Below are 25,308 nucleotides of genomic sequence, written 5' to 3'. Positions count from 1 at the left end.
ATATTATACAATGCCCATAAAGAATATTTATGGTTGTCTTATTCTAAGAATGGATAACTTCTCGATTTACCCCAACATGTTTATCGTAGTTCTTTTTGAACGTGTCAATTGTGTTACAATTTATTACCTCCGGGGGTAAGCTATTCCATTTATTAACAACCCTATTAGAGAAAAATTCCCTGCGACACCATAACCTCGCATTGTCCCTCACCAATCGATACTGGTCTCCCCTTGTGAAAGCAGTCGATTGGCGGTGTACTAAAAGTTCATGGTCCATCCTATCCATCCCATTGAAAATTTTGAACACTTCGATCATATCTCCTCGACACCTGCGTTCATCCAATGTAAACATATTCAAAAAATGAAGTGTCTCTTCATAACTGAAGCCCTGTGTGCCAATAAGGACACGCATAGCTCTTCTCTGTACCCCTTCAACCAAGTCTATGTCCCTCTGTAGGTATGGTCTCCAAAACCTTACAGCATACTCCAGTCCAGGACAAACTAAGCCTCAAAAAGACGGAAGAATGACTTTAGGAGAACGCGAAGAGACCTTTTTGAAAATGAGACCAAGCATTCTATTCAATTTTTTGACCAAAGCTGAACAATGTTCAGAAAACCTAAGCTGCTCGTCAATGAGAATTCCCAAATCGGTGACCCTAGTTGCATCCGGGATAGTGACACCATTCAACTCGTAAGAGAACCGTGGGTTGTTCAAACCAAATTGAGCGACCATGCACTTTTCAATGCTAAACATCATGCTCCATTCATTTGCCCATGCTGTAATCATGTTTAAGTTGGTCTGGAGCAACTCCCTATCGCTTTGATTTCTGATTACCCTCATTAGCTTCACGTCATTTGCGAATTTGCTAGTAATCCCATCGATACTTTGATCAAGTTTATAGATAAAAAGTGAAATAAGTATGGGGGCCAAGAACATTTCCTTGAGGAACTCCACTTGTGAAGCCTGTCCAACCAGAGAATTCCCCGTTCACCATAACTCGTTGCGACCTATCCCTTAACCACAATTCTATCCAATTCAGCAAGTTGCTCCCAATTCCAATCGCGTGTACACGCTTCAAGAGTTTATAATGTTGGACCCGATCGAATGCCTTCTGGAAATCAAGGTAAACAACATCTACATTTTTGCTCTTACCCAAAGCCTTAGTCACGTGATCATAGAAGCAAAGGAGGTTAGTCACACATGACTTCCCCTTCCTGAACCCATGCTGATTATCCGACAATACATTATTCTCGTCTATCCACTTCACAAACTGCCTTTTGATGGTAATTTCCAAAATTTTCGAGAGGGAGCTCGTCAAACTCGAAAATTTTGGAAATTATCATCAAAAGGCAGTTTGTGGATAGACGAGATTAATGTATTGTCGGATAATCAGCACGGATTCAGGAAGGGAAAGTCATGTGTAACTAACCTCCTTTGCTTCTATGATCACGTGACTAAGGCTTTGGGTAAGAACAAAAATGTAGATGTTGTTTACCTTGATTTCCAGAAGGCATTCGATCGTGTCCAACATGGTAAACTCTTGAAGCGTTTACACTTGAGAAATGATTGATATATTGTGAAGGAAAATAATTTTTCAGAATTACCGAAATAAATAATTTTGTTATAAGAATTTCCTTTTGTTATAATGATGTCCCGTATTTCCGTAGAAACCTCGAACCCCATGTATAAACCCGATTTATTTCAGAAGAAAGCCGCACACTCTTTGACTTCTCGAACCACCTCTTGGTAGATTTTACAATCTTGTTTTTGGTATCACGGTCTTAGGCGTTGTCTATTCCCTCAAGATTTCTCACCATTTCCGTTATCGAGTGTAGAGCTCAAACCCATGATGTCATGTGAATTTTTACTGTGTGTGAAACCTTTAAAATTTTTGGAGTCTAACTAAAGTCTACGCTGTCGCCCCTTACAATCTGCCTCCCGGGTGCACCGCACCCCCCTTGCACCCTCGCTTAAGCAGCCCCTGCCAACTGGAAGATTTTAATAAGGCTGAAAAATCGGAAGTATTGGCACGTATGGGAATGTGACATTTCGCCATCTGAGCACAAAATTAATGTCAAATTGTCAATGACTTGTATAAAATGTATTTTGTAAAATACATAGTTGCTCATTATTAAATATACTATATTGAAATATCTTTGTCATTCTCCCTACCGAGTCTAATTACTCCATCTAATTGGCATGATGACAAATGAGCCATATCGCGTCATTTAAAGAAACGAGAGAAAAGACGACGTTTCAAAAGTCGATGGCTATTAAAATGTTTCCAACGACAAAAAACGACGTATCATTTTACAATGTCGTCATCATGTCATGGGGGGGGATTATGCAACCCCCAGTTCTTTTACTGCGACCTCATACGCATGCGTATAAGTGTTCAATCTCTTAATGTTACATTTTAACGAGAAGGGAAGTGATTGCGTATTTGACGTCCTCCTACTTTTTTTCATGACTGAATTTCACAGAAAGGGTGTGACCTATCTTTGAATAATAAGGTAATAAGGTAGCAGAGACAAAGAAAAGTAGGGCGTAGAAATCATGTAAAACAGTTAACTTTTTTTTAAGCATATGTCACGGTAAATGTGATAAATCCAGTTATTATTCACAATAACCGGTTATTATGCATAATGGCCGAGCATTTTGGTAAGTTTGATAAATTTCTCTAAACATTCAAAGGCATACATAAGCGCGTCGTTGGTAAAATTAAAAAACCATACTAAAAATATCGCTTTCACCGGTGATTATGCATAATACCCAAGCGTCGCGTCGTTTTTAAACGTGATAAATCGTACTGTATGATACTATACATGATAATTTATACATGTATTGTAAGTAAAATTTATCGTTATATCGTTATATCGATCACACTATATATGCACCACACATACCAGACTCATTTCGAATTTTTTCATATTTATCAAATTCACCAATTGCACTAGGGTATTATGCATAATCACAGCTAAAAGCGATAAATTTCAATTATTTATCAAATTTACCAACGACACTAGGTTTTATTATGCATAATTGCCGGTAAAAACGATAATGTTAAAAACATTATAATTTTTGTATTTATCAAAATTTCTACGATACTTGGAGTGTTATGCATAATGTCCGGTAAAAGAGATAATTTATTTACCAACGACACTTGGGTATTACGCATATGCTGGTAAAAGTGATAAATTTAGCAAACTTACCAAGACGATTGGTAAATATGCTTAATAACCGGTTATTATGTAAAATAATCGGTTTATCACATTTAACATAACATATACAGTATATACGTTATGTTATGGTAAATGAAGCCCAAAATCGGCCAGTTCGTGAATTAGCCAATTTTGTTGTGAATTGATCCGGCCAATTTCGGTCTTTGGCCAGCAAGTCAAGTTCGCAAAGTGGCTGGAGCTCCCTGGCCAAAGTCCGGAATGAAAAGGCATGATCCGGGAACATCACCAAGTGGCGTTTTCTTTCGTGATAATTATGGCCACGTTAGCTATGGCACCCCATCATATCCCGGTCACGATGCGGTAATCATTTTGTTTCCAAAATTTGACAGAAAAACTACATCTGTATTATTTTTAAGCAGTTTTCTCTCTCAAATTTCTCTTAATCGCTAATCCAATACAGCTACTATATACTATAGCCATTTATCACAAGTTGGCAACAGAAAAAAATGGATTTGGCTCCTACTGGTCTGTCTTACATTAGCACATCGAGCCAGGGATCTCCTCCAGCCACTTCGCGAATTGGCTGGCCAAAGCCCGAAAAATCACTAGTTATTTCTGAAAAGCGGACTTTGGCCAAAACTCTCGGCCACTTCGCGCGAGCGGGCCGCACTTCGGACTTTTGCCGCAGCATATGCAATGCCTGTTAGTGACTTACTTCTGCTTGAAATCCGTTGCCGAAGATCCCGTACGTTCTGGTCTGCGGCGGCGAAAGCGTCCGCCACTGCCTCTGCCGATAGCGTCCTCGGCATCGCCACTGTACGCCCCTGTACGCTCGGTCTTTGGTTGCGTGGTGTCGGGTTGAAAGACTGGCATATTGCGTAACCCAATAAGCACGATAAGAAGATCACAGATGTGCTGCAAAAGTCGAAAAAAAAGAAAATTTGAGAACTATATGGAGAAAGACTATTATACTTTAGTACATTATTTTTCAACAGAACTTTCTCAGCTTTTTGCCGTAAAATTTCACTAAATTGATTTTTAGTACCTGTTCATGTTGTATGAAACATCATATAACATTTAAATTACCTTTCTTTCTTACTGCAATCATAAAATATGGGTTTTTAGGATAAAATGTGTGTAGAAATGTGTTCCAAAGTACAACGGGGGTCTTGTACATGAACTAGGTGGCACATTGGCAGGTCACTTAAATAGCCTGTGACACACTAACAGATAACTCCAGTGACCAGCAGCATATTTACATATCCTTTGAGTGACCCGCGACAAAGTTCCAGAGCACTCAAGTGGCCACGGTGCAATTTCATATGATCGAAGTTACCCACATCCAGCACAGTTCTATATTCCGACCCACACCACATATCCAGATGACTTAAGTTGCCCGCGGTACATTCCTAGATCACTTAAGTGGATCTTACTAGATCACTTAACCCTCGATGGCTGCTTCGTCAGAGGAAGACTCAGACGAGGTGGAGGAATAAAGTGATAAAAGGACATCGCCAGTGAACCACCCTCTAACACATCCGAAGATACGTTTTCAACTCTCAGCTTAGATACGAAAGCAAACGACAAGCACCGACAACATCATCTGCCCCCGAAGTGGCACAATGTCGCGAGGCAGAAGATGAACTGCACACAGGAAACGCTGCGCCCCGAGGAGGCGAATGCTCGCGAAGCAGTTTCTGACATTTTTGTAAATAATTGTTAAATATGATATTTGATGATGAAGAAATTTTGGAGAGGTAGGGCTTCGCTGGGTGGTGCGCATGTGCAACATCGGGAGCCACAGCTTGGTAAGGAGCCAGATGGCAGGATTGCATCAAATCAGGGCGGAACGAGCGGCCCACAGGGACACCACTAATGCTAGGCTGCTTGATGGGGGGGACTGGATAGTGCCCTCATCATGGATAAAAAGAGGAAAGGGGGCTGGATGTGCCGGACCGGATGGCCTTCGAATGTATCTCGAGGGCTTCCCGGTCGGACACCTTCAGCACTCTCCAGCACGGACCAACTCAGCCGAGTAAATGGCTAATATCCCTAGCGGGACAGAGCCAGGTCCCTGCCTGGTAAGAAGAAGAAGATCACTTAAGTGACCCGCGGCATATACATATAGAGATAATCCAAGTGATCCACTGCATATTTACAGATAAGTTGAGTGCCCTGCGAAACAGTTCCAGTGCACTGAAGTGGCTTGCGATGCAGTTAAGCTATATCGCTTAAGTTACTCCACGCCACATTTCCCATATGACTTAAGTAGATCACTTGAATGACCCGCGGCATATTTACAGATAACTAAAGTGACCCTGCAGTGCATTTACAGATCACATTAGTGATCTGTGGTACAGTTCCAGAGCATTTAAGTAATGTACCAAAAATCAACCACCCCCATTCAATTGTGCATGTGCAACGGATTAACCACCATATGATGTCTGTCTGTTAATAAATCAACACATTTTTCATCAATAGTTCATTGGTCCCTGGCGCACAAAAGGACCTCGTCAATTATTCATAAATGAGACTAAAATTGAAAAGTTCAATTTTATTACAGCGTAGAAGATTCCGGCAATTGCACTTTAATGGGAGGGGATGCATGCATGAACATTGAATTTGGGGGGGTTGTCTGTTGCAGGGCCTCTTCCTATGCCGAATGCTTGGGCTGAGGTTGCCTTAAATGGCGGAAGGGGGGGGGGAAGCAATGCTCTATCGAACGGCAGGAAAACCACCAATAATTGACCATTGTGTGCGTGTGTGTGATCTAATCGTGTACATTGTATGAAAAGTTTTTGATTTCTATGAAAATTTCCGAAGTCATACTTTCACAAAAGTAATCCCCTTAAGCCAGTGGTCTTCAACAAATGCCATGGCCCGCTTGAATTGCTAGGTAAATCGTTGACGTGGTAAGAGTGAACGTTGAACTCATCGTGTAGAGTTTTGGGTTTGAATGGCAGTTTTCGAAAGAGTTGTTTCATTTAAGCGGAGTGGGGTGACGTATTATCAAGAGTTCAGTAACATTAGAAACCCATAGAGGGCAATTGGAATTTTCAAAAACTGACCCGATACGCGGAGGTACGTACAAACGAGGTTTGACTGTATTCCACCCACTCGTTACCTCCGCTGTTAGCACCACAAAGTACAGTATGGTATAGAATAGGAAACAACTTTCGGTACGAGCTCAATTTTTTTGGTTTTTGTTTCAGCGGTGGTGGTGGAAACTCGTTGCTCAACTGTCACCGATTCATCCGCTCGAACTTCCTTGGATGACGGGAAGAAGACTTTGCAAAGGCGGAAATTTGGTAAACCAAAAAAAAACACCGATGACAAACAGCGATAACATCATAACTATGGGAGTTATATTGGAACATCGAATCTCTCTCTCAAGAAACTAACAAAAAAAAATTAGGTTTGTCACGGAGAAGTTTGATCGATTTCTCATCGACAGACTGACACCATTTTCATTTGACCAAAGAGATTTGAGCTCATAAAACTCGACCAAAATAGGTGAAGGGCAACAACCGCTTCTCATTTAGTTCGAAAAAAAACACGATCGAACTCGGTTATAACGAAGATTCCGTAAACTACTGCTTATAACCGAAGTTGATTGGCCTTTTGAGGCAACATGGCAACTAAGGATAGTTTATACAAGGGTTTTTGACAATTGGCGTTATGCGAAGATGAATTCAGGAAAGGAAATTCAACTACTATCACTACTTAACAGTATATGCACCTCGTACACATTCCTCTGTAGAATTTCTAACGAATCGGTACATGTCGGAACGTGTTTTGCAAGCGTATGAATATGCATGGGACCCTGAAGTATTTCTGCCGTTAGTTGTGCTTGTTTCGTATTCTTCCTGATGCTGCTATCATCTGTTTTCCATATTTTAAAGTAAAGATGGTAAACGCTTGAATTTTCATCTAATGTAAACATTAATAATGAGTTATTACTCATTATTATGGGTAATCAGGGTATCAGGTAACTGTTAATTTAAAATTTACTGCAAAATATATTACAACGATGGTTAATTACATTTATTTCATGTTCATACTAGCTATAATACCCGGAGCTGCCCGGGTTTTCTTCAATGAGGCTTTATGAATCACGTGATATCTCCCTCTTTCTTTGAGGGACATACAAACCGTGTCCACGTTAACCAATATATGGCAACTTCCTGCGCGACTCATGAAAGAAACGGATCTGGATTTAAAGAAACGTAAAAATGGAAATATTTTTTTCCCCTTTTTTAAGGGGCGCTAGGTGTTTTGTTCCCCCCCCCCCACACCTTGAACTTCAAGTTATCCACATCTGTCTGTTTCAGCCTCCAAAAATGCTTAGTTAAAGCTGTGGAATTTCTTCGATGCACTTTATGGGCCCATAATAAATTTTAAAACAACCTAAACTACATGAAATTATGCAGTTGAATATTAAAAGACAATAAGAAGACATTAATTTTCATGCTTGAGAAGATGTAAATAAACGGTTTAAATCAATGTTATTGCATGAATATCCAACTCAAAAGTAGGTCCAGCTAATTACTTCATATTTAATCTCCCGGACTTCGTATATCTATAAAGCGAACTCAATATTTCAAAAATCGAGAATTCAATACAATTTTTAAAATTACTGATGTGTCAGAAAACCCCACTAAATTTTGCATTTCTACAGTAAAATCGGCAGTTTTAACACTGATTTCTATGGGTTTCATCCTTTGCCTGACACTCAAGGTGATGCTGGTGTTGATTATGACGTTTATTCAAAAAGCTCTTATTACTGGAAGGATTGAATTTAGGGCTTGAAATTTAAACAAAATATCTTTGTTGAAAAAAATTATAGACATTCTTTCCCAAGTTGAGGTCTTCTGTTTACTTTTTCCTGCCCAGGGCCCCTCCACCAAATCAAAAGTGTTCGAGATTACTTTGTAGTTGTATCATGAACTACTGATGAAGAATTAAAATACTAAAATATGTATTAAATTTGATGTCTATGTAAAATTAACGTGCAATAGAGAGTTCTATTATGAAGACAAGCTACTTATAGCTTTAGACTACTAGTTGCTCTGTTAGTCTAAATTAAAAATTACTAGTATAAATAAAAGTGTACAGTACATTTTACCACAATAATTTAAGTAATAAGAGATAATAAGGTAAAAAATTGCTATTTTTTTACTCTTTTTCGCGATCTATAAAATTTATTAATATCGTTATTTTGATTCATACTTTAATAAAAATTTCATATCACTTTAAATTTATACGATTTTCACAACATTGCACATTGAAACTGACGGCCCTCAGGTTAAGTCGTCACTCCGCTTAAGCCCCGTCATAATTTTCCGGTAACTTGAGGTGACGACTTATCGAGGTTTTACTGTATATCACAGAATAATTCCAAGAAAAGCGAAGTTGGAAATTTCCATCCATATCTCCATGTGTTTGTTCTCTTTCCATTCCACACGCACGGAACCGGATTTCCAGAGGAAAAGAAAGTGGAAAAAGAAAGGCTCTATGAAGATGTCAAGGTCATTTGTGAAACACAACAAAAAAATTCACAACTTTCATTTCTTTTTCCTCCGTTCTAAAAGCAAACACATTGTTATTCCAGGCACACCTTCACCATTTTTACAATTAAGGAAGAAAAATAAATGGATAAAAGAACCAACAACTGTGTATTTGATTGAGCGTTTGTCATCTGAAGACCTGGCACTGGGATTATTTATGCACGCAAACGTAGCCTATTCCAATAGATGGGTTTTGGATTTTCCAGCTGCTTCTGCAAATAAATCTAGAGCGCGACGGAGACGTGTCTTTCGAAACGAAAACAATTGGCGTATTTGGCTTTCGAGACCTTTTGTTTGTTTTTTTCATCAATTTTTCGATGGTCAATTCTTTTCGGCGAATGTTGTTGTTGTGTTTGACGAAGAGTCAGTTAGTTTTACAAAAACAAGAAATCGAATCCAACGCAAAACTTGAATTCGGACACCTTTCTATCACCAAGCAGCAGGACCGGACTTGATAATTTCGCGGCCCGGTGCAAAAAAAAAATTGCGGCCCCTTCTAAAAAAACTTTATATCATCACTCCCCGATTTCCGAACTTCCCGAGTGGCGAACTGAAATATTTTTGCAGTCTTGGTTTTGCAGCGTGCAACGAAAATTGTACAAGTAGTGTGATGGAGATCAAAATCAGGATTTTTTGAAGGGAAAGTAATTTGACAAAGAAGTCTTTTTCATTATTATTATATTCAGTGGCGGATTATAGTCGGTCGGGGCAACACCCGCCATAGCCCGGGCGCAAAATAAAATAACGGGCCTCTTAAATTAGAAAAAAGTGTGAAATTTGGGGTTTTCGGGCCCTTTAGAAGTCGGGGCAACTGGTGCGCGCGGTACGCCCGCCGTTAAATCCGCCTCTAATTACATTATTTTTCATTGTATACCGGAAACAAGGCCACCTGGGGGAGGGGGGGGAAGTTGGCGGATCTAGTGTCCCGGGTGCCAGACCAGGGAGACCCCAAATTTCCCCCTTTAACCCATAGTTTCCCAACCATCGCCCTCTTCTTCAGAAATTTTTTTCTCCCATCGCTCCTAACACAATCTAACCCATAGGATTCTATGTTATACCCGTAGCTTCTACCGCCCCCTGGAACTTTCCATCACCCCAAAGGGGCGTTCACGCCCACGTTGGGAATCACTGCTTTAACCTCTTCTCCAATATTAGAGAGGAGAGCCAAAATGCGTGCTTTCCCACAGCTGGCCAAACATCTGGTTGCGGCCCTCATTGGAAATATTGGAAGGGCTCAAAAAATATTGGTGAGGAAGGGACCTATAAAACCCAATGTTTCCATTAGTATTACAAATATTAGGGGGGGGGGGTGATCCCAATACAGGTTTACGCATATGCACATCGGACTTGCTCCACTAATTGGAATGCCTATCAGCGCTTTGATGTTATTGGGGTTGAACTGAAAGCTGCTTTTCCCACCAAATGTAAGTTTCAGGGAAAAAAATTGCAGCCCCATGAATTTTGCGGCCCGGTGCAACCGCACCCTTCGCACCTGCTTAAGTCCGGGCCTGACAAGCAGATTCCAGCTACAGTCAAACTCGGCTATAACGACGTCGAAAATTACACGAATTTTTTTTCATTTTTAGGTTGATGTTTCTAAGACCTTTTTTTGACAAAAATATAATCAGAGACAATCAAATACAACTGCATATGAACTTTTTATTTCTTTATGACTAGGGTGATCATATTTTATCGAGAAAAATGCGGGAAATTGGGATAATTCATACGGAGCATCGCGATTCTCGCCAAACATGTTAGCAAATGTCGGCGAAACTGAAAAATATTGCTTATAAATAACACAATTACTTTTTATGTTTACTTTGAAGTTTCATATGTTTTTATTGTTAACTTCTTTTAAGCTCAGTGTATTGTCGATAGAGTTTGCTTTTATCGCTGTGAAATTGTGATCGCTGCGTCGAATCCACCGTGCCGTATGCCTGTAAAGGCGAGACGGACGAACATCTATCTATATATATAAAATTGATTTTCTGTGTGTCTGTGTGTGTGTGTATGTTCTCTATACAAATCTACAATTTTAGATCGATCGTCGCCAAATTTTGCATATATACCAAATGGGACCCGACTTGAACGATAGGCTACTTTAAAATTTCGTCAGCCCAGGGCAAATGCCCCAAACGGGCGAAAAACTGTCCGGCAACAATGGTTTTTGGGTCTCAACAATCACTTTCCGAACGTTTACATTGGTTACCGTGGTTCCCTAGCAATGCGTTTCAGACGTGTTTATGCCTTTACAATGGCTTGCCACTTCTTCAACGCTGTCAATATATGTATAATATTTATGCCTTTATAATGGTTTGCCACATTTTCAATTCTCCCTGTAATGAGGTTTTTTGAATGACGTCATAATCATTATCAGCATTGCTTTGAGGGTCAGGAAAAGGGTGATCCTCATAGAAATTAGTGTTAAAATTGCCGATTTTACTGTAGAAATGCGGAAATTTAGTGGGGCTTTCCACTACATCAATAATTTTAGAAAAGTGTATTGAATTCTCAATTTTTGAAATATTGAGTTCGCTTAGAGATACGAAGCCCAGAAAATTAAATACGAAGTGATTAGGCGGACCTACTTTTGAGTTGGATATTCATGCAATAACATTGATTTTAACTTTCCATTTATATCTTCTCAAGCATGAAAATAAATGTTTCAATATTCAACTGCATAAATTGATATAGTTTATAGGTTATTTTAAAATTAATTATGGGCCCATAAAGTGCATCGAAGAAATTCCACAGCTTTAACTAAGCATTTTTGGAAGCTTAAACAGGCAGATGGATAACTTGAAGCTTAAAAAGGGAGGGGGGAGGGAAATCGAACCAACTACCTAGCGCCCTTTAAAAAAGGAAAAAAATGTTCACTTCTACGTTTGTTTAAATCTAGATTTGTTTATTTCATGAGTCGCGCGGGAAGTTGTCATATTGGTTAACTTGGACACAGTTTGCATGTCCCTCAAAGAAAGAGGGAGATATCACGTGATCCAAAAAGCCTCATTGAAGAAAACCCGGGCAACGCCGGGTAATATAGCTAGTATTTATATATAATAACCTTGGCGAGAAATACAGTGCTACAGCAAGTCTGCCAAAATATATTTCACGGGAAAAAACAACTTAGCAAATATGTGAGATGAATATTTATGTATTAATATTAATATTATGTATATTATCATATTCCCATTCTAATGCAATTTATAAGGTAATTTGCATAGTATATATGGAAATTATCTATTACATCTATCTAATATCTATTTACACGACAGATAAAGTTCTAGCCTCATCGAGCGTGAAGTCCAACACCTGACCACCCTCTCTATTCCTCACATCGTTTTTAAAAAGATACGGGGAATTTTCGAGAAAATCCTACCATATATAGTTCAGAAATAGTGGCGCCACCGTCTTGAGGTCATACGAGAGTTTCTAGATCAATCTAGAAGATTCGAGTATATCTTCACATTTCCGGTTTGGTATTGCTCCAACTTGACGGCATTTTGAGGGGTTTATACAAATTGCACTACCGATATTTACAGGTGGACAATGACATAATGGAAAACATAATTTTCGCAATAATATTGTGCCCCTTATACCAGAGACATCAATGTGCAAATTTTAACCTTTTGGTTTATCAGCTTCGGGTTGGGGATAATCTATTTTTGCTATCGAAGTTTTGCCAGAAACTAAACTGTATATCCCCCCTATTAAAAACACGATAAAAAAACATTTTAGTAAAATAACATTCATAGAGTAACGTGGTTAGAGTAAATATTCAAATATCACATTCCCCCAATTTTTGAAATTTGCTCATTCATGCATAAAGAAGAGGTGATATCTTTGATTTTCAAACATATTTTCAGAACTAAAAACAAACTAAGGTTTTTTAACAACTGGCTATTGCGAAGATGTATTTTGGAAAGAGAGAAAATTCAACTGCCCCTGCGGGGAATCGAACCCACGTCCTTTCACTTTCCGGGTGAACGCCCTTCACCCGGAAAGTGAAAGGAACCCGGAGTAGCGGAGAGTGACGTCATCCTTGTATAAAAACAAACTGGCTGAATTTTGCCGGTTCCGATTTCTTGCATTAACTTTTCGAAATCATGTTATAGCGAAAACGCATAAAGCGAAGGATACCTGTAATACCTTTCACCAAAGGTTGCGTTTTTTTTTGTTTTTTTTTCAAAGTTTTAGATTGTAAAAAAATGTATTTAAGCACTTGATTTTGTCTATATGTCCAGTTCCATAACTTCTATACACAGTGAGCTCAAAACAGACATACACCGTACTGTATTTGATATGAATTCTTTCTTTCTTTCAAATCGAAATAGGATTCTGTGTTTCAAAATGTGGCAAACTTGCTAGGTAGTCTGAATGACGTTTATGGCAACCGGAGGAGACATTGTATCTCTAGGAGGTGCTGGATCGACTCGCATTCCCGCCTGATATAAGAATGCTATTTCTTTCTTTCAAACCGAGCACAACTCACATCTATCGCCATGGGCAATTTACTACCTAGTGAGTTGTTGCTGGAACTGTGTGTGCCTCTCAGTCTCAGTGCGTATCTAGTGATGTGTTTGATTTTTCAGTTCTACCATCTATATTTCAGAAGTGACGTAAGTGGAGTGGAGTGACTGAATACTTGTACTGTTTGTAGGCCTGTTACTCTCATGGCGGGACTTTTTAACGGGGAGATCGGCTCGCATTCGCGCCTTGAAGTTGGGAACAACAGAAAACCAATTTCAGCCGACCATCACTGTGGCGACGGTGGAGCTCGAACCCGGGTTCCTGTGAAGTGAGACTGTAACTATGACCACTCGACCACCACAGTGACTGGTAGGAATGCTGCTAATACCCAGTGAATCAAGTAGAGAAGATTCTCAGAAGCTTCCTTTCATACGAAGCATTTCTTAAATTATCAAACTATTCACGGGCTTTCAAGCCGGCTATCATTCTTAATCTGTGACTAATTGAACACTCGAAAGGAATATTTAAAACCAACTCTTTACACAAGTGAATATTCATGCCAAATCTACAACTCGGAAAGGGATGCAAAGCGCATTCTCGGCAAATGAAGGATCTACGAGCAGGGCAGGACCGGAACTAGAGGGGGGCAGGGGAGGACAACTGTCCCGGGCGGCAAACTTTAGAGGGGTAGCAGTTTTACGTGAGAACAAAGAACATCGTTATAAAGTTATCGAATTTTAAAGTTGTGGGGGCGGCAGAAATCCTAGTTACAGCCCCGGAGAAGGGTATGAAAGAATCATGATTTTTTTTTTTTATTTAAATTAACTGACTGCTTATTAATTACAACAAATCCCGTTAATCATTAAAAACTCGCATTCTTAATCAATTTAATTCAGCATTAATGGACAAATTAATAAACGAGAACAAGAGATATGAACACCAAAAATCTGTGTTCAAGATGAAAGGTCGTTGAGACCAAATTAACTCCATGGATTCTCATTTTTCTTGCAGAGAATGAAATGCTTGTATTCACGAGGGTCGATTCACTCGATGTACAACCAAATGAATCATTTCCCATCAATTAAATGAAAAACATTCTTTTGACAAGATTGTTTCTTGTGCAAGGTGGAGCCGTTTATTATGATATGTTTTCCGACTTGCATGATGTTATACACATGATAATTTACACATTTTTATTCTTTCGCAGATTTCGCCTTTATCTCATCAACCACCTGTCGTAGAGGTATGGGTTCCAATTTATAAAAATGCTTAAATGGCACTCAAAAGTTACCCTTTACCAGTTTTAAGAGTGAAAATAAGGTGTGTCACAAAATAAAAAAATTCAAATTATTATACTATTCCCCTTGTCCTCTGACTTCCAATTAGAAAAGTTGCTGTCCTGTCTTTCCAGAGCCCAAAAAGAAATCCCAGGTTTTCAACTGCAGTATTCACTGAGATATTTTAACTCAAAATTTGGGAAATAACAGCAAAAACTAACGGATACACCGCTCCTTTCCCTCATTTATGCTGTCCTTTCCCAACTTTTCTCCAATTTTTCAATTCTAATAGCTCTGCAAATATTGCAGTTAAAAACATGGTATCTCTTTAGTTGGACTCAAAAAAGACAGAACAGTTTTCTAACTGGATGTTGGAAGACAGGGGGACCGTATACAAATTTAGATTTTCTGTTTTGTGACACACTGTATTTTCACTTTCCAAACTGGTGCAGGGTAATTTTTGACCACATTTTGAGCGTTTTTTAAATTGAAACCATACCTCTACGACAAACGGTTGATGAGATAGAGGCCGCATTAGCACTTACAGGGGACACCCTGTATGTAACGTTATATATGTTGGTGCAACTTCTATTATTATTTTAAATCAACAAACAGGGCATAGAATTCAATGCTTTGTGCAAAAACTAATTTCCCAGTTTTTTATTAGGGAAGTCCTAGTGCCCAATTACAATTGTATATTGGAAATACTTAGTGTAATTTTATCTAAGTTTAGCTCCCTATATTTTTCTGCGATTTTTTTTCCATCCACAAAACCTAGAAATAATAGAACAGTTATATTTCAGCACTGTATCGAAGGATTTTGGGTTCAAGTCTATTACGAGTGACCCAATGCTCAAAAAGAGACGCAGAGATGATTCTCAACAAATGAAGGATGTTCAGCACCTGGTTAATGTAAAGCAATAAAAGTTGATTGTTAGCTCATCCCAGTTAGTGCACGCGCAGATTCCCTAAAAACTTTCGGAGGACCACTGATCTAGTAACACTTTTATAGTATAATCCAGGTAAGTGTCTTCGTAAGGCAAGTTATCGTTTCCACACAGTGAGGTTCCATAATTATCCTCTTTTAAGGTGACTGCCTTGTCTTCCGTGATCTTTTTTAAGAGAAATGTTATTTTGTATAAAACGCACGTGGTTTTGGTTTGGAAATGGTATAAAATTTAGAAAATAAATGAATGCTTGCGTTGTGTGTGTCATTTCATGAATACTTTGGCAATTTAAAATTTATATTGCCAATTATATATGCAAAATTAGCATATTTTTTTAGTACTTCTGCTAGGCCATTATACACTAACACCTACTGCTTGTATCAACATTTTCTTCACACAGATGATTGCTAGGACATTTTTCTGTGCAATCAAATCTTTTTGAGATATGATTATACAGGGTAGTAAAAATTTCTAAGGGTAGTGTAGTTATTAAAATACTAAAACTAACTTTTTATACGGACTCCCTGTCCTCAAAAACCCAATTAGAAAGTTGTTGCTTTGTCTTTTCAGAAGCTAACAGAAAAGATTACACGTTTTCAAGAGCAATATTCGCTAAGATACAGTCGAATCCCGTTATAACGAATTCCAAGAGACCGTAGAAATCATTTCGTTATAACGAAATTTCGTTATAACGGAAAATTCCATGTTATTTAAAAATATCCCTATGTAAACTTATCCGCGGGATTAGAAAAGTGTTCGTTAAAACGAGAATTTCGTTATAACGTTATTCGTTAAAACGGGATTCGACTGTATTTAAATTCAGAAATTGGAAAAAGTTATGAAAGGACAGCAAAAACTAACGCGCGGACACAACGCTTCTTTACTTCATTTATGCTGTCCCTTCCCAACTTTTCTCGGTTTTATGAATTCAAATGTCTCTTTTTTTTGGTTGGCCTCAGAAGAGACAGGGCACAACTTTCTTATTGGGGTTTTTTTGCACAGGATGTCAGTATAAAAAAGTTTTTTTTTTTTAAATGTAATAAATATACCACCCCAAGCAATATGAATGACGTATCTGAGGTCTACGCGTTATTTGGATACTTTTTTCCAATTGAAAGTACGCCTCTAGGATCAAGGGTCCCCCAGTAAAATGTGACCCAGGGACTTTCCTTACTACCTGTATGTACGTGAGAAAACGTACACACATTTTTCGTTTAAAATATTTGATTTTCTTACTTCAAAATCATGTAAATCAAAAAGTTTCGAATATACTGCTTAGTTTTTAGTTCATTGCCTAGTCAGAACTGTTTAAAATACTGTGGGAAAGTTTCATAGAGGTATTTCGAAAAAATTCTTCAGGTATCAATTTTCCATGAAGTGAAAAAGCAAAAAAAACTTAAATCTTCATAAAACGAATTCAACGATTTTATTTTCAAACTAAGATTATTAGTCATTCTCTACTTAATTAGCAATAACTTCGCTTCTAGTTATCGCAGAGAGAAAATGAAACAATTTTTGGATTCCAGAATAATCGCCCTTTCCAATGAACAAATAAAAACAATTTTTAAAATTTTGACGGAATTCATCATTTGAAGAGGAGTGCGATCCCCTTAATATTAGTTCATCCGTTTTCAGATGTGAGAGTCAGATTTCCTAATCTTTTCTAGTCTCTAATGATGTTTACATCTATCTGATAAGTGTCAGCTTGATCTTTAGAGACTTCTAGATAACAAACGCACATGAAACGTGAAAGAGGTAGAGAGAATACGTGCATCACATAAACAAGGTAAGTATTCCATCTTGTCTAGACGGCTTAATTAATTGGTAATCAATAATAATTTTTCTTCATCACCGTTCGCGTGTGGATATAATAGTTTCTATGCAAAGAAACCGCGTGTTCGCGGATGTTGGGCATTCAGTAATTGTCCGAAGTCTGGCCATATCTACGAATTTTTATAATGATTAATGTCTAATAATTAACATACCTTGATGATGGCATCTTGACGATACTGAAATATCTAGAAACGGATGTTTGTTGTTTTGTTTTTTTCATGAACAACTAATATACGGAAAGGAGTCGTTTTTTTTGGTGCCCTGCATCAGTTACTGTCTGTCGACAGACTGACCTGAAACTTTCTCTCATCTTTTGTTTTTGTTTTTTTTCCTCTCACCTTCACTTTCTTTCATGTTTTTTTTTTTTTTGTTGTTGTTTTTTTTTATCTCCGAACAGCTTAAGATCTGATGAATTTCTACAGTGACGTCATCCGGAATGAACCAATGAGATGTTCAGGAAACAGCGACGATTTTCTTCTTTTCCTATAGAGACCTAATCACCCTTCCCCACGGGATCTCTATTTCGTAGAAGTCCTTTTCTCTTTTCATAAATCAACATCCGAGTATGGGGGAAAAAATGACTGCGAATTAGCATGCAATTAATCAAGGTGATTTGCTTCAAAAGTCGAAGTGTGACAGGATCATTTTGCTTTTATATATTCACTGAGTGGCTACTTTATTATGACCACCATACAGTTTTAAGCATATGAGCTATGGCGTCACACTAATCTCTAGTTCAGCGGTTCTCAACCTTTTTTTGACTCACGGAGCCCTTTTAAGTAAAAAATTCTATGACGGAGCCCCGTAGGCCAAATTTTTAATTATTCATCAAAGCTGCTAATTTATTTTTACTATTTAAAAATATTTATAATTTTTTTTTTTTTTTTCAATTTTACTGTTTTTTTAATATTTTTCTCGAGCGGCCCTGGAGAGTGCACAAGGAGCCCCAAGGGCTCCACGGAGCACCGGTTGAGAACCACTACTCTAATTGCGTTCGGTAATTTCGGTAATTTTATTTTTTTTTTCCCTAATTTGATTGCCAGGGATATATAGAGTGAATACTATCGACCGTTCAATGATTACACACGTGATTACTTGAGAAAAACTAATATGGAAAAATGTTTTTTTCCCGTTTTAGGATCTAACGAATATTTAGGGAGTTATAAGGATTTGAATTTTTGTAACGTGTCAGTTTTGTAACGGTCACAGGCGGAGATACGGGAGGCATTGGGGGGGGGGGGGAGAAGGGGGGTCTCCAACATTAATGGAGGAGCCGACTGATATAACGTATATTCATATTATACACGTATATTCATATATACGTTAATTGATATATCATCCTGCCCTCCCCACTCCCAGCTTTCATATCGTGCCTCACGAGCCTTTCAAGTTCATCTCCGCCTATGGTTAACGGTCAATTATGCACCAAACAATCAACGGAAGTAAATTTCTCCCCCAGCAACGGGTTGCCACTTTTTGAAAATGAACTGAAATACATTCAACCCCATCAGAAGCTAAGTTCGATCGTCTTCTTTCACGATTGGCACTTTTTCTCTTCATGTAGAAAGACATTAGAACCTTGTTATTAAGTATTGCTTTCGTTCGATATATTGAAAAAACTTTTCCACGTCAGTCTTTCCCAAGGAATAACGTGAGTGATTATTGGACGGTCCATATAGCATCCACCTTGTGTAAAATGTACTTTTATAATTGAATGTCGTGAAAATTCAGAAAGATATCAGCGTTATGTGCGGTGTGATATGAGCGAACATTCCCGTAACTTTTCGAAAGTAGCTGAATGATATAAGGGATTTAACACAAACTTTAGTATTTCGATTGTTTTCAGTCATTTGAATATCCCCTTCAGTTTGTTAATTTTGACATCATGCACAAGTGTTATGCTCAAGCACTACTCTCATATAGCATTAGATACGTATCTTCGCTCATTTGCACAATATTGGGGGAGACTCATTACAATATGTTCATAAGATAAACTCAACGATCTCTTCTAGCGATATCAAAATAATCACAGGAAGAGCGCTGAATTTATTGTTTCCTCGTTTTAAAATTACGGGGAAGGGAGCGCCAAAATGAACGAACACTAGTCCTGGTATAGGCAACTGTGTAAATTTTCGTTTCTAGTTTTTTACCGGAAATATATCGTCGACGTTTAAGCATAAGTCACTAAACCACTGCAGTTGATTAAAAATTCCAATCAATTTTTTCATTATATGAACAGTTCTAAAAACCACGAACCAGTTATCTGAATATCAGTAAATCTACTGTATAGGAGTTAGAAAAATCTTTAAAATAATTTTTACTATTTCTCATAACGACTCAAAAGTTGAAATTGACAAAATCTCAGAACTGGACATAGTGACTTTAGCTTGAACGCTGACGATATCTTGCTGAATAGCGCAACAACAATTTTGAAACAAATTGACAATCTTTCGAGAAAGTTCTTATCGAAATTTCACACAGCCCTACGCAGAACCGTATTAACAGCTCCATAGGCCACCGGGCAAAGTAACTATTCTGAGGTCCAGCGCAGCTGCAAGTATCTATCTACCAATTTATAGACTTACTCTCAAAACTCATAGCGCAAAATCTCATTATCGAGGCCTCCAATGCACTTGAGATCCCTGGGTCCTACATTCATTAAGACGGTCCTGGCCCTACATGAAATTCATTTTAATCCATCCCGAACATTATCTCCCTCTCCCAGCTCCCAAATAGAAGGCTCGCAGGGCTTTAGTTTAGGATCAGCACATTTTTTTTTACATAATACTGTATGCACTTTTACATACTATTGTGCACATAACGCAAAAATGTATGAAGGTGGGCTCGCTGTAGGACAGAGGGTTCTTCAACCCATGACCCGCGAACCAAACGTGGCCCTCCGAGCTTTTTTTTTTACTGTGGCCTGCTGACAATTTTTAGAAAATAGCTAATTTACATGGAAAAACGAATAAATCCAAAAGAAAATTCGTTAAAGAGCTCTGTGGGCAGCTGAAATCTGTACTGCTGTATTTAGAACTGCGAGATACTTTCCGGATTCGACAGTAGGGCTGCGCATTTGATGCATTTAAAAGGGCCGTCGTAATGAATTCGATGGACTCAACACAGATTTTCAGGCCTGTGATTTCATATAGGCTACGCATTTCGAGAGACAAAATTCGGCGTCCTGAAGGTATACATAATTATAGAAATTACAGAAATGCTAAAAAACACCTTAATGAAAGAAAAAATTTTAGAATTATTGAAAAACAATAATAATGTCATAATTTATGAAAATCTATAATTAATGAAAAAATAGTTACAGAATTAATGAAAGAGAGAAACAATTTCAGAATTGTCAAGACTAAAATTCAGAATTGTTAAGATTAATTTCATCAGAATCGTTAAAAGTAATAATTAATGAAAAAAATTACGAATTTTTGAAAGAAATAATTTCATAATTAATGAAAATTTAAAATTAATGAAAAACATGACTTCATAATTAATGAAAATTTAAAATTAATGAAAAACATAACTTCAGACTTATCGAGAAAATTTCTTATTAAATTCGATCGAAATAAGAAATAATCAGTAAAAGAAATAATTAAAGGAATTAATTAATTAATGAAAGGAAAAGGAATTAATTAATGAAAGGAAAAGGAATTAATTAATGAAAGGAAAGGGAATTAATTAATTAAAAGAAAAGGAATTAATTAATTAATTAATTAATTAGAAAAATTCAAATTTATGAAAGAAATGAATTCAGAGTAAACAAGAGTGTTCAATAAATTCGGGGAACCCTGTTTAATAACCGAGAATACCGCTTTATGACTTGATGGCCCGCGGACTTCATGGAAAATTTAATTTGGCCCGCAACGTCTGAAAAGTTGAAGACCCATTCTGTAGGAGATGACGAGGGCTCGATTTCCGAATCTTAATTTCTTGAGAGAGAATCTGATTTTATTACATAATTATAACATTTTTAAAATAAATATTTTGTTTTAAGCCGACGTTTTTTTACCATATTTATCTGTAAATATGTCTCAAATAACTGAAATACAAGTGAGAAGCGATCCATGCAAAAATATTTACATTGAAAAGTAAATAAGGTAAATAAATAAGTAGAAAAAATCAGCCTTGTAAAAGGACATTTTGTTACAATTGTTATTACGAGTATTGTAATAGTTATTATTACCACCGATTTCTTTTTCTCTTCCCCTTGACCTTATTACGGTATTTAGAATAATACGCAAGGGATTATATGAGACATTGTCGCCATTCACGCGTGGCTTATTATGAAACTCGCGTAACATCTGTTTGTGTTCACAGATGCAATAACGTATTTCCCATTTTCAGTACCATTTCTTTCTGTTGACAATAAAAGCCACAAGGAAATACGCATTAAAAATTGGAATATTTATTTCCGGAAAGGAGGAAATCTGATTCATCAACGGGCACATCTGGCGCTGCATTTTTGCATAAATTATGTTTCGAATTTGGTTCATTTGTTTTAAGACATTTAACAAGCTATTGTCTAATTCGTATTGAATTAACGAGACTTTTCTACAAAAAATCGACAAGTTTTTAAATTCTGTTCTCAAAAAGAACGCAAGTCAAAAGCAATGGTACTGTCGGATGCACGTGGTCTCTCTCTCTCTCTCTCTCAACGAGGAATGCCACCAAGTATTGAGTGTTTCTGTATCGTTTGTTTTGAAAAACCTATAATTTTTCTTTGAGGTTTGTTATAATTTTTTGAATCGAGTTCAAAAGTATTAAGAGGTAACCTAACTCAGAGTTAGGATTTGGTATCGAACCCTAGTGGGATCCTCGGTCACTCGATTGGTGGTTAAATATTTTTTCCTCTGAAGACCGCACCCACTGTGTATTGAAATGCATTCAGAGTTCTTGTATTTTTCGCCTTATTGGTTGGTAACTTCTTAATACTTATTGTGCAAAGTTGATCTACCCTTCCAAATTCAACAGTATTATAATTTTATGATTTTCCGGAAAATGCATTCCGTTTTTGTTTTTTTAATGTATAATTTTTCTTTTGTGATATATTCATCTACAAACTATGTAGAGTCTGTTGCACTTGTTTGAAATTTGTATTGTTTTGTATTGTATTTGTTTTTCATCGAAACATAATAAAAATCTGAAATAAAATTTGCGTTTTTCCCTACATTCTAATTTTTTGAATGGGAGTTGTATTGATAATCCCTATGAAGACATTCATTACACATAAGTAAAAACAGCTATTGTGAATGTCGATGACATTTCAAGTAAAACGTTAAAAACCCGACTTCCCGGAAAAAAAAAAATTGTCTAAAATGGCGGCGGAAAAGGAAATGACACACAAACGTTCTTTTCTAATAAAAAAGAGTCAATATTCTCTTTTTGCCCATTTTATTTTATCTCGTGTTGAAAGTTTCAGCATAGATTAACGTTAATTGATGTCGACTTGAGGATAATGGAGGACGGTCTCACTTGCGGCTTTCCAAAAAAACCTTGATTTTTGTTTTATTATTGCACTCCCCCTTTCTTTTGTAAAAGGTGATAAAACGCAATACAATGTTGTAAATGTTCGAGCAATATTTGAATAAGAATAAAAAGAGTGTCAAGTTTCATTAAAAATCGACTTTGGGTTTCTGACCGTGGACAAATAATTGTTAACAATGGTTTTATTGCGTTGCATGAGGGTCGTTTGATGAGGAAGATAAAAAAACGGTGTTTACTTTTTTTGCATTTTATTCGTATTTGTATTATTTTCTTCAACATAGTCTCCTTCAAGTTCCTCACACCCTTTTTCAATGATATACAAATTTCTTTATCCCGTCAGAAAGTTGCATTTTCTCTAACTATTCAAAAAAAAAAAGTAATTTGCTCTTCATTTGGTGAACAATTTTTTTCCACAAAGCGAAACTTTCATTATCGGGGAGCAGGAAAGGTCACGTGGGACCGAATCCGTAGAATTTGGTAGATAAGAGGTGGCTAATATTCATGCAATTTGACCATTGCAATGTAGCGTCTGTGAGATGGAGAATTGGCTTGATGAGATAAAGGCTTTCTTGTGCGTCAATCTCGTCCGTTTCACCTGTGCAACTGTTCTTTCAAATTTCCCAGAGGTATCGCATAATGCTCTCCAATTATTGTCTGGCCCTCCTGGAAGTTGTCCATATAGACTATTTCTTGAGAATCCAAAAAAAAAAACTAAAAAAAAACAGCCTTTGCCTTATTTGGTGTCATTTCACCACGCTTTTCCGCTGTTTTGACTTTGGTGTATATATTAGTGAATTCGTTTCCACCCAAGGCCGTAGGGTGCCTTCTCGGAGGCTTTAAAAATTTAAGCTCAGAAAAAGAGGGGTTTGGGCCCCCATTCTGCTCGGAGCCCAAAAGATTGCCTTGGTTGCCCGAGCCTAGTTATGGGCCCGGTTTCACCCAAGGTCAAAAATCGACGCCGGCACTCTTCGGGGTTATGAGCCAACATCATAAATTTTCTTTTGAAACATATTTTTCATTCTCTTTTGATCAATCGTCAACCATCGAGGCACCCATCTTGAACGAAGCTTTTCTATTTCCAATTTCTCATGGAGAATATTGTGAACCTGTTCTATTGAAATGCCACAACATCAGCTATCTCAAGCACATTCAATCTGCGATCGCCCGTGATGATACCGTGGACTTTTCAATGCTGCTGACATAAACCGATCGCCCTTCTTCTTCGTTGGATGCGTGGCCCGTTTAAATTCACTGATCCAAAAATAAATTATCTTTAATGATGTCGCAGAGTTCCCATGAGCACTCATTCCAATTCTTCTGTGATCTGGGCAGCTTTAAACTTTTTTGATTAAAAACAATTTTCACTACAAGGCACTTGTAATCACATTTACATAATTAATCGCTGAAACCCAAACTTGGAAAAACGCCAAAAAATAAACCACAAAGCTCTTTGTGCTCTACCTTGTTATATGGCAGGTTTTGAAAAGTCATAATATATACTTTATATGCCAGCTATATAGGCTCCCACGTATTTCTTTCTTCGGAACGAAACGGCCATTAAACTATGTTAGCAAACAAATAGGCGTAACGGTGATAAAGAATTTCACCCATATTGCATCAATCTTATGTCCATTACTCACCAGTCGATCATTAATTCATTAATTTTCCCCCCCTCTCTTTTTTCCATTCTAAATACAATGAGTCACCCATGGGCAACCTGGAAGCCATCACCAGTTTTGTGATACAAACTAATGCCTCTTGATAGGACTCGTTTATTTTTCTAATATTTATGACCCATGACCTATATGGAATGTCGCAACGATGGCCTAAAGCAACTAAGTTATTAAAGAATGACTTTGTCTAATGATGATTTTATTCTCGTCACCAGTATAAACACGTTTACACATGCAGATTCCAACATGATTACGTCAAAAATGTTTACTCAAACAGTGATTGTTTTACGAATTTCGTTATGACGAATTACCCTTTTGAAAAAGAGCGATAGGTTATCGTGGCATACGGACGATAGTCATTCATGTCACACATTGATGTCACACGTTTCAGTGTTTCGCCGTGTCGAGATTCTGGGGCATAGATCCTTGCTCTGCCGTTCGAATTCGACTCTACGTTATAAATCCCTGGTAGTGAAAGCAGAGGCGGCAGATTTATGGTTTGGCTTCCTGTGGGCTGCACTAATCTTAATGCCCTTCTCCCATAATAGTCTAATTTTATTGACCACTCGTTCCTGAAATTCGTTGCCCTGGACTATGGCCCGCTTGGCTCTGCTCCTGTAAATACATGACTGGAAGTCACTCATTCGGTCACTCACATGCTTCCACACTTTCTTGGTCACTCTTTTGGTCGATCACTGGCCTCGCTCTCAAGGTCAATCCCATGCAAAGGCGTAAACAAGATTTTCTCGAGATGGGAATCGTTTTTAACTGCGAAAAAAACACTAAAATATGCACCCTTGATAACCCTCCACGCATTCCTAATGCCCCCCCCCCCCAATACTCACTCTTTAGGTCATTTATGGTC

General features: G+C 37.6%; 1 protein-coding gene across 1 annotated transcript in view; it reads right to left on the bottom strand.

Moving 5' to 3' along the window:
* Positions 1–17,695, bottom strand: part of LOC149078054 (immunomodulatory peroxidase-like) — a 44,967-nt gene extending 27,272 nt beyond the window's left edge. Inside the window, exons 1-2 of the mRNA XM_089241623.1 lie at positions 17,430–17,695; positions 3,899–4,098 (exon numbers count right to left, since the gene is read on the bottom strand). Of these exons, the coding sequence (XP_089097749.1) occupies positions 3,899–4,098; positions 17,430–17,497 (268 nt within the window). The 5' untranslated portion in view covers positions 17,498–17,695. The remainder of the gene's footprint in view (positions 1–3,898; positions 4,099–17,429) is intronic.
* Between the last annotated feature and the right edge of the window lie 7,613 nt (positions 17,696–25,308).

This window comes from Pholcus phalangioides, unplaced genomic scaffold (genome assembly GCF_987345545.1).
Source record: "Pholcus phalangioides strain wild (caught in Gottingen) unplaced genomic scaffold, Ppha-v1.0 ptg000014l_1, whole genome shotgun sequence".
In the NCBI taxonomy this organism is placed as follows: Eukaryota; Metazoa; Arthropoda; class Arachnida; order Araneae; family Pholcidae; genus Pholcus; species Pholcus phalangioides.
The sequence above is the reverse complement of the archived record's forward strand: the minus strand, read 5'-3'. Positions and strand labels throughout refer to the sequence as shown.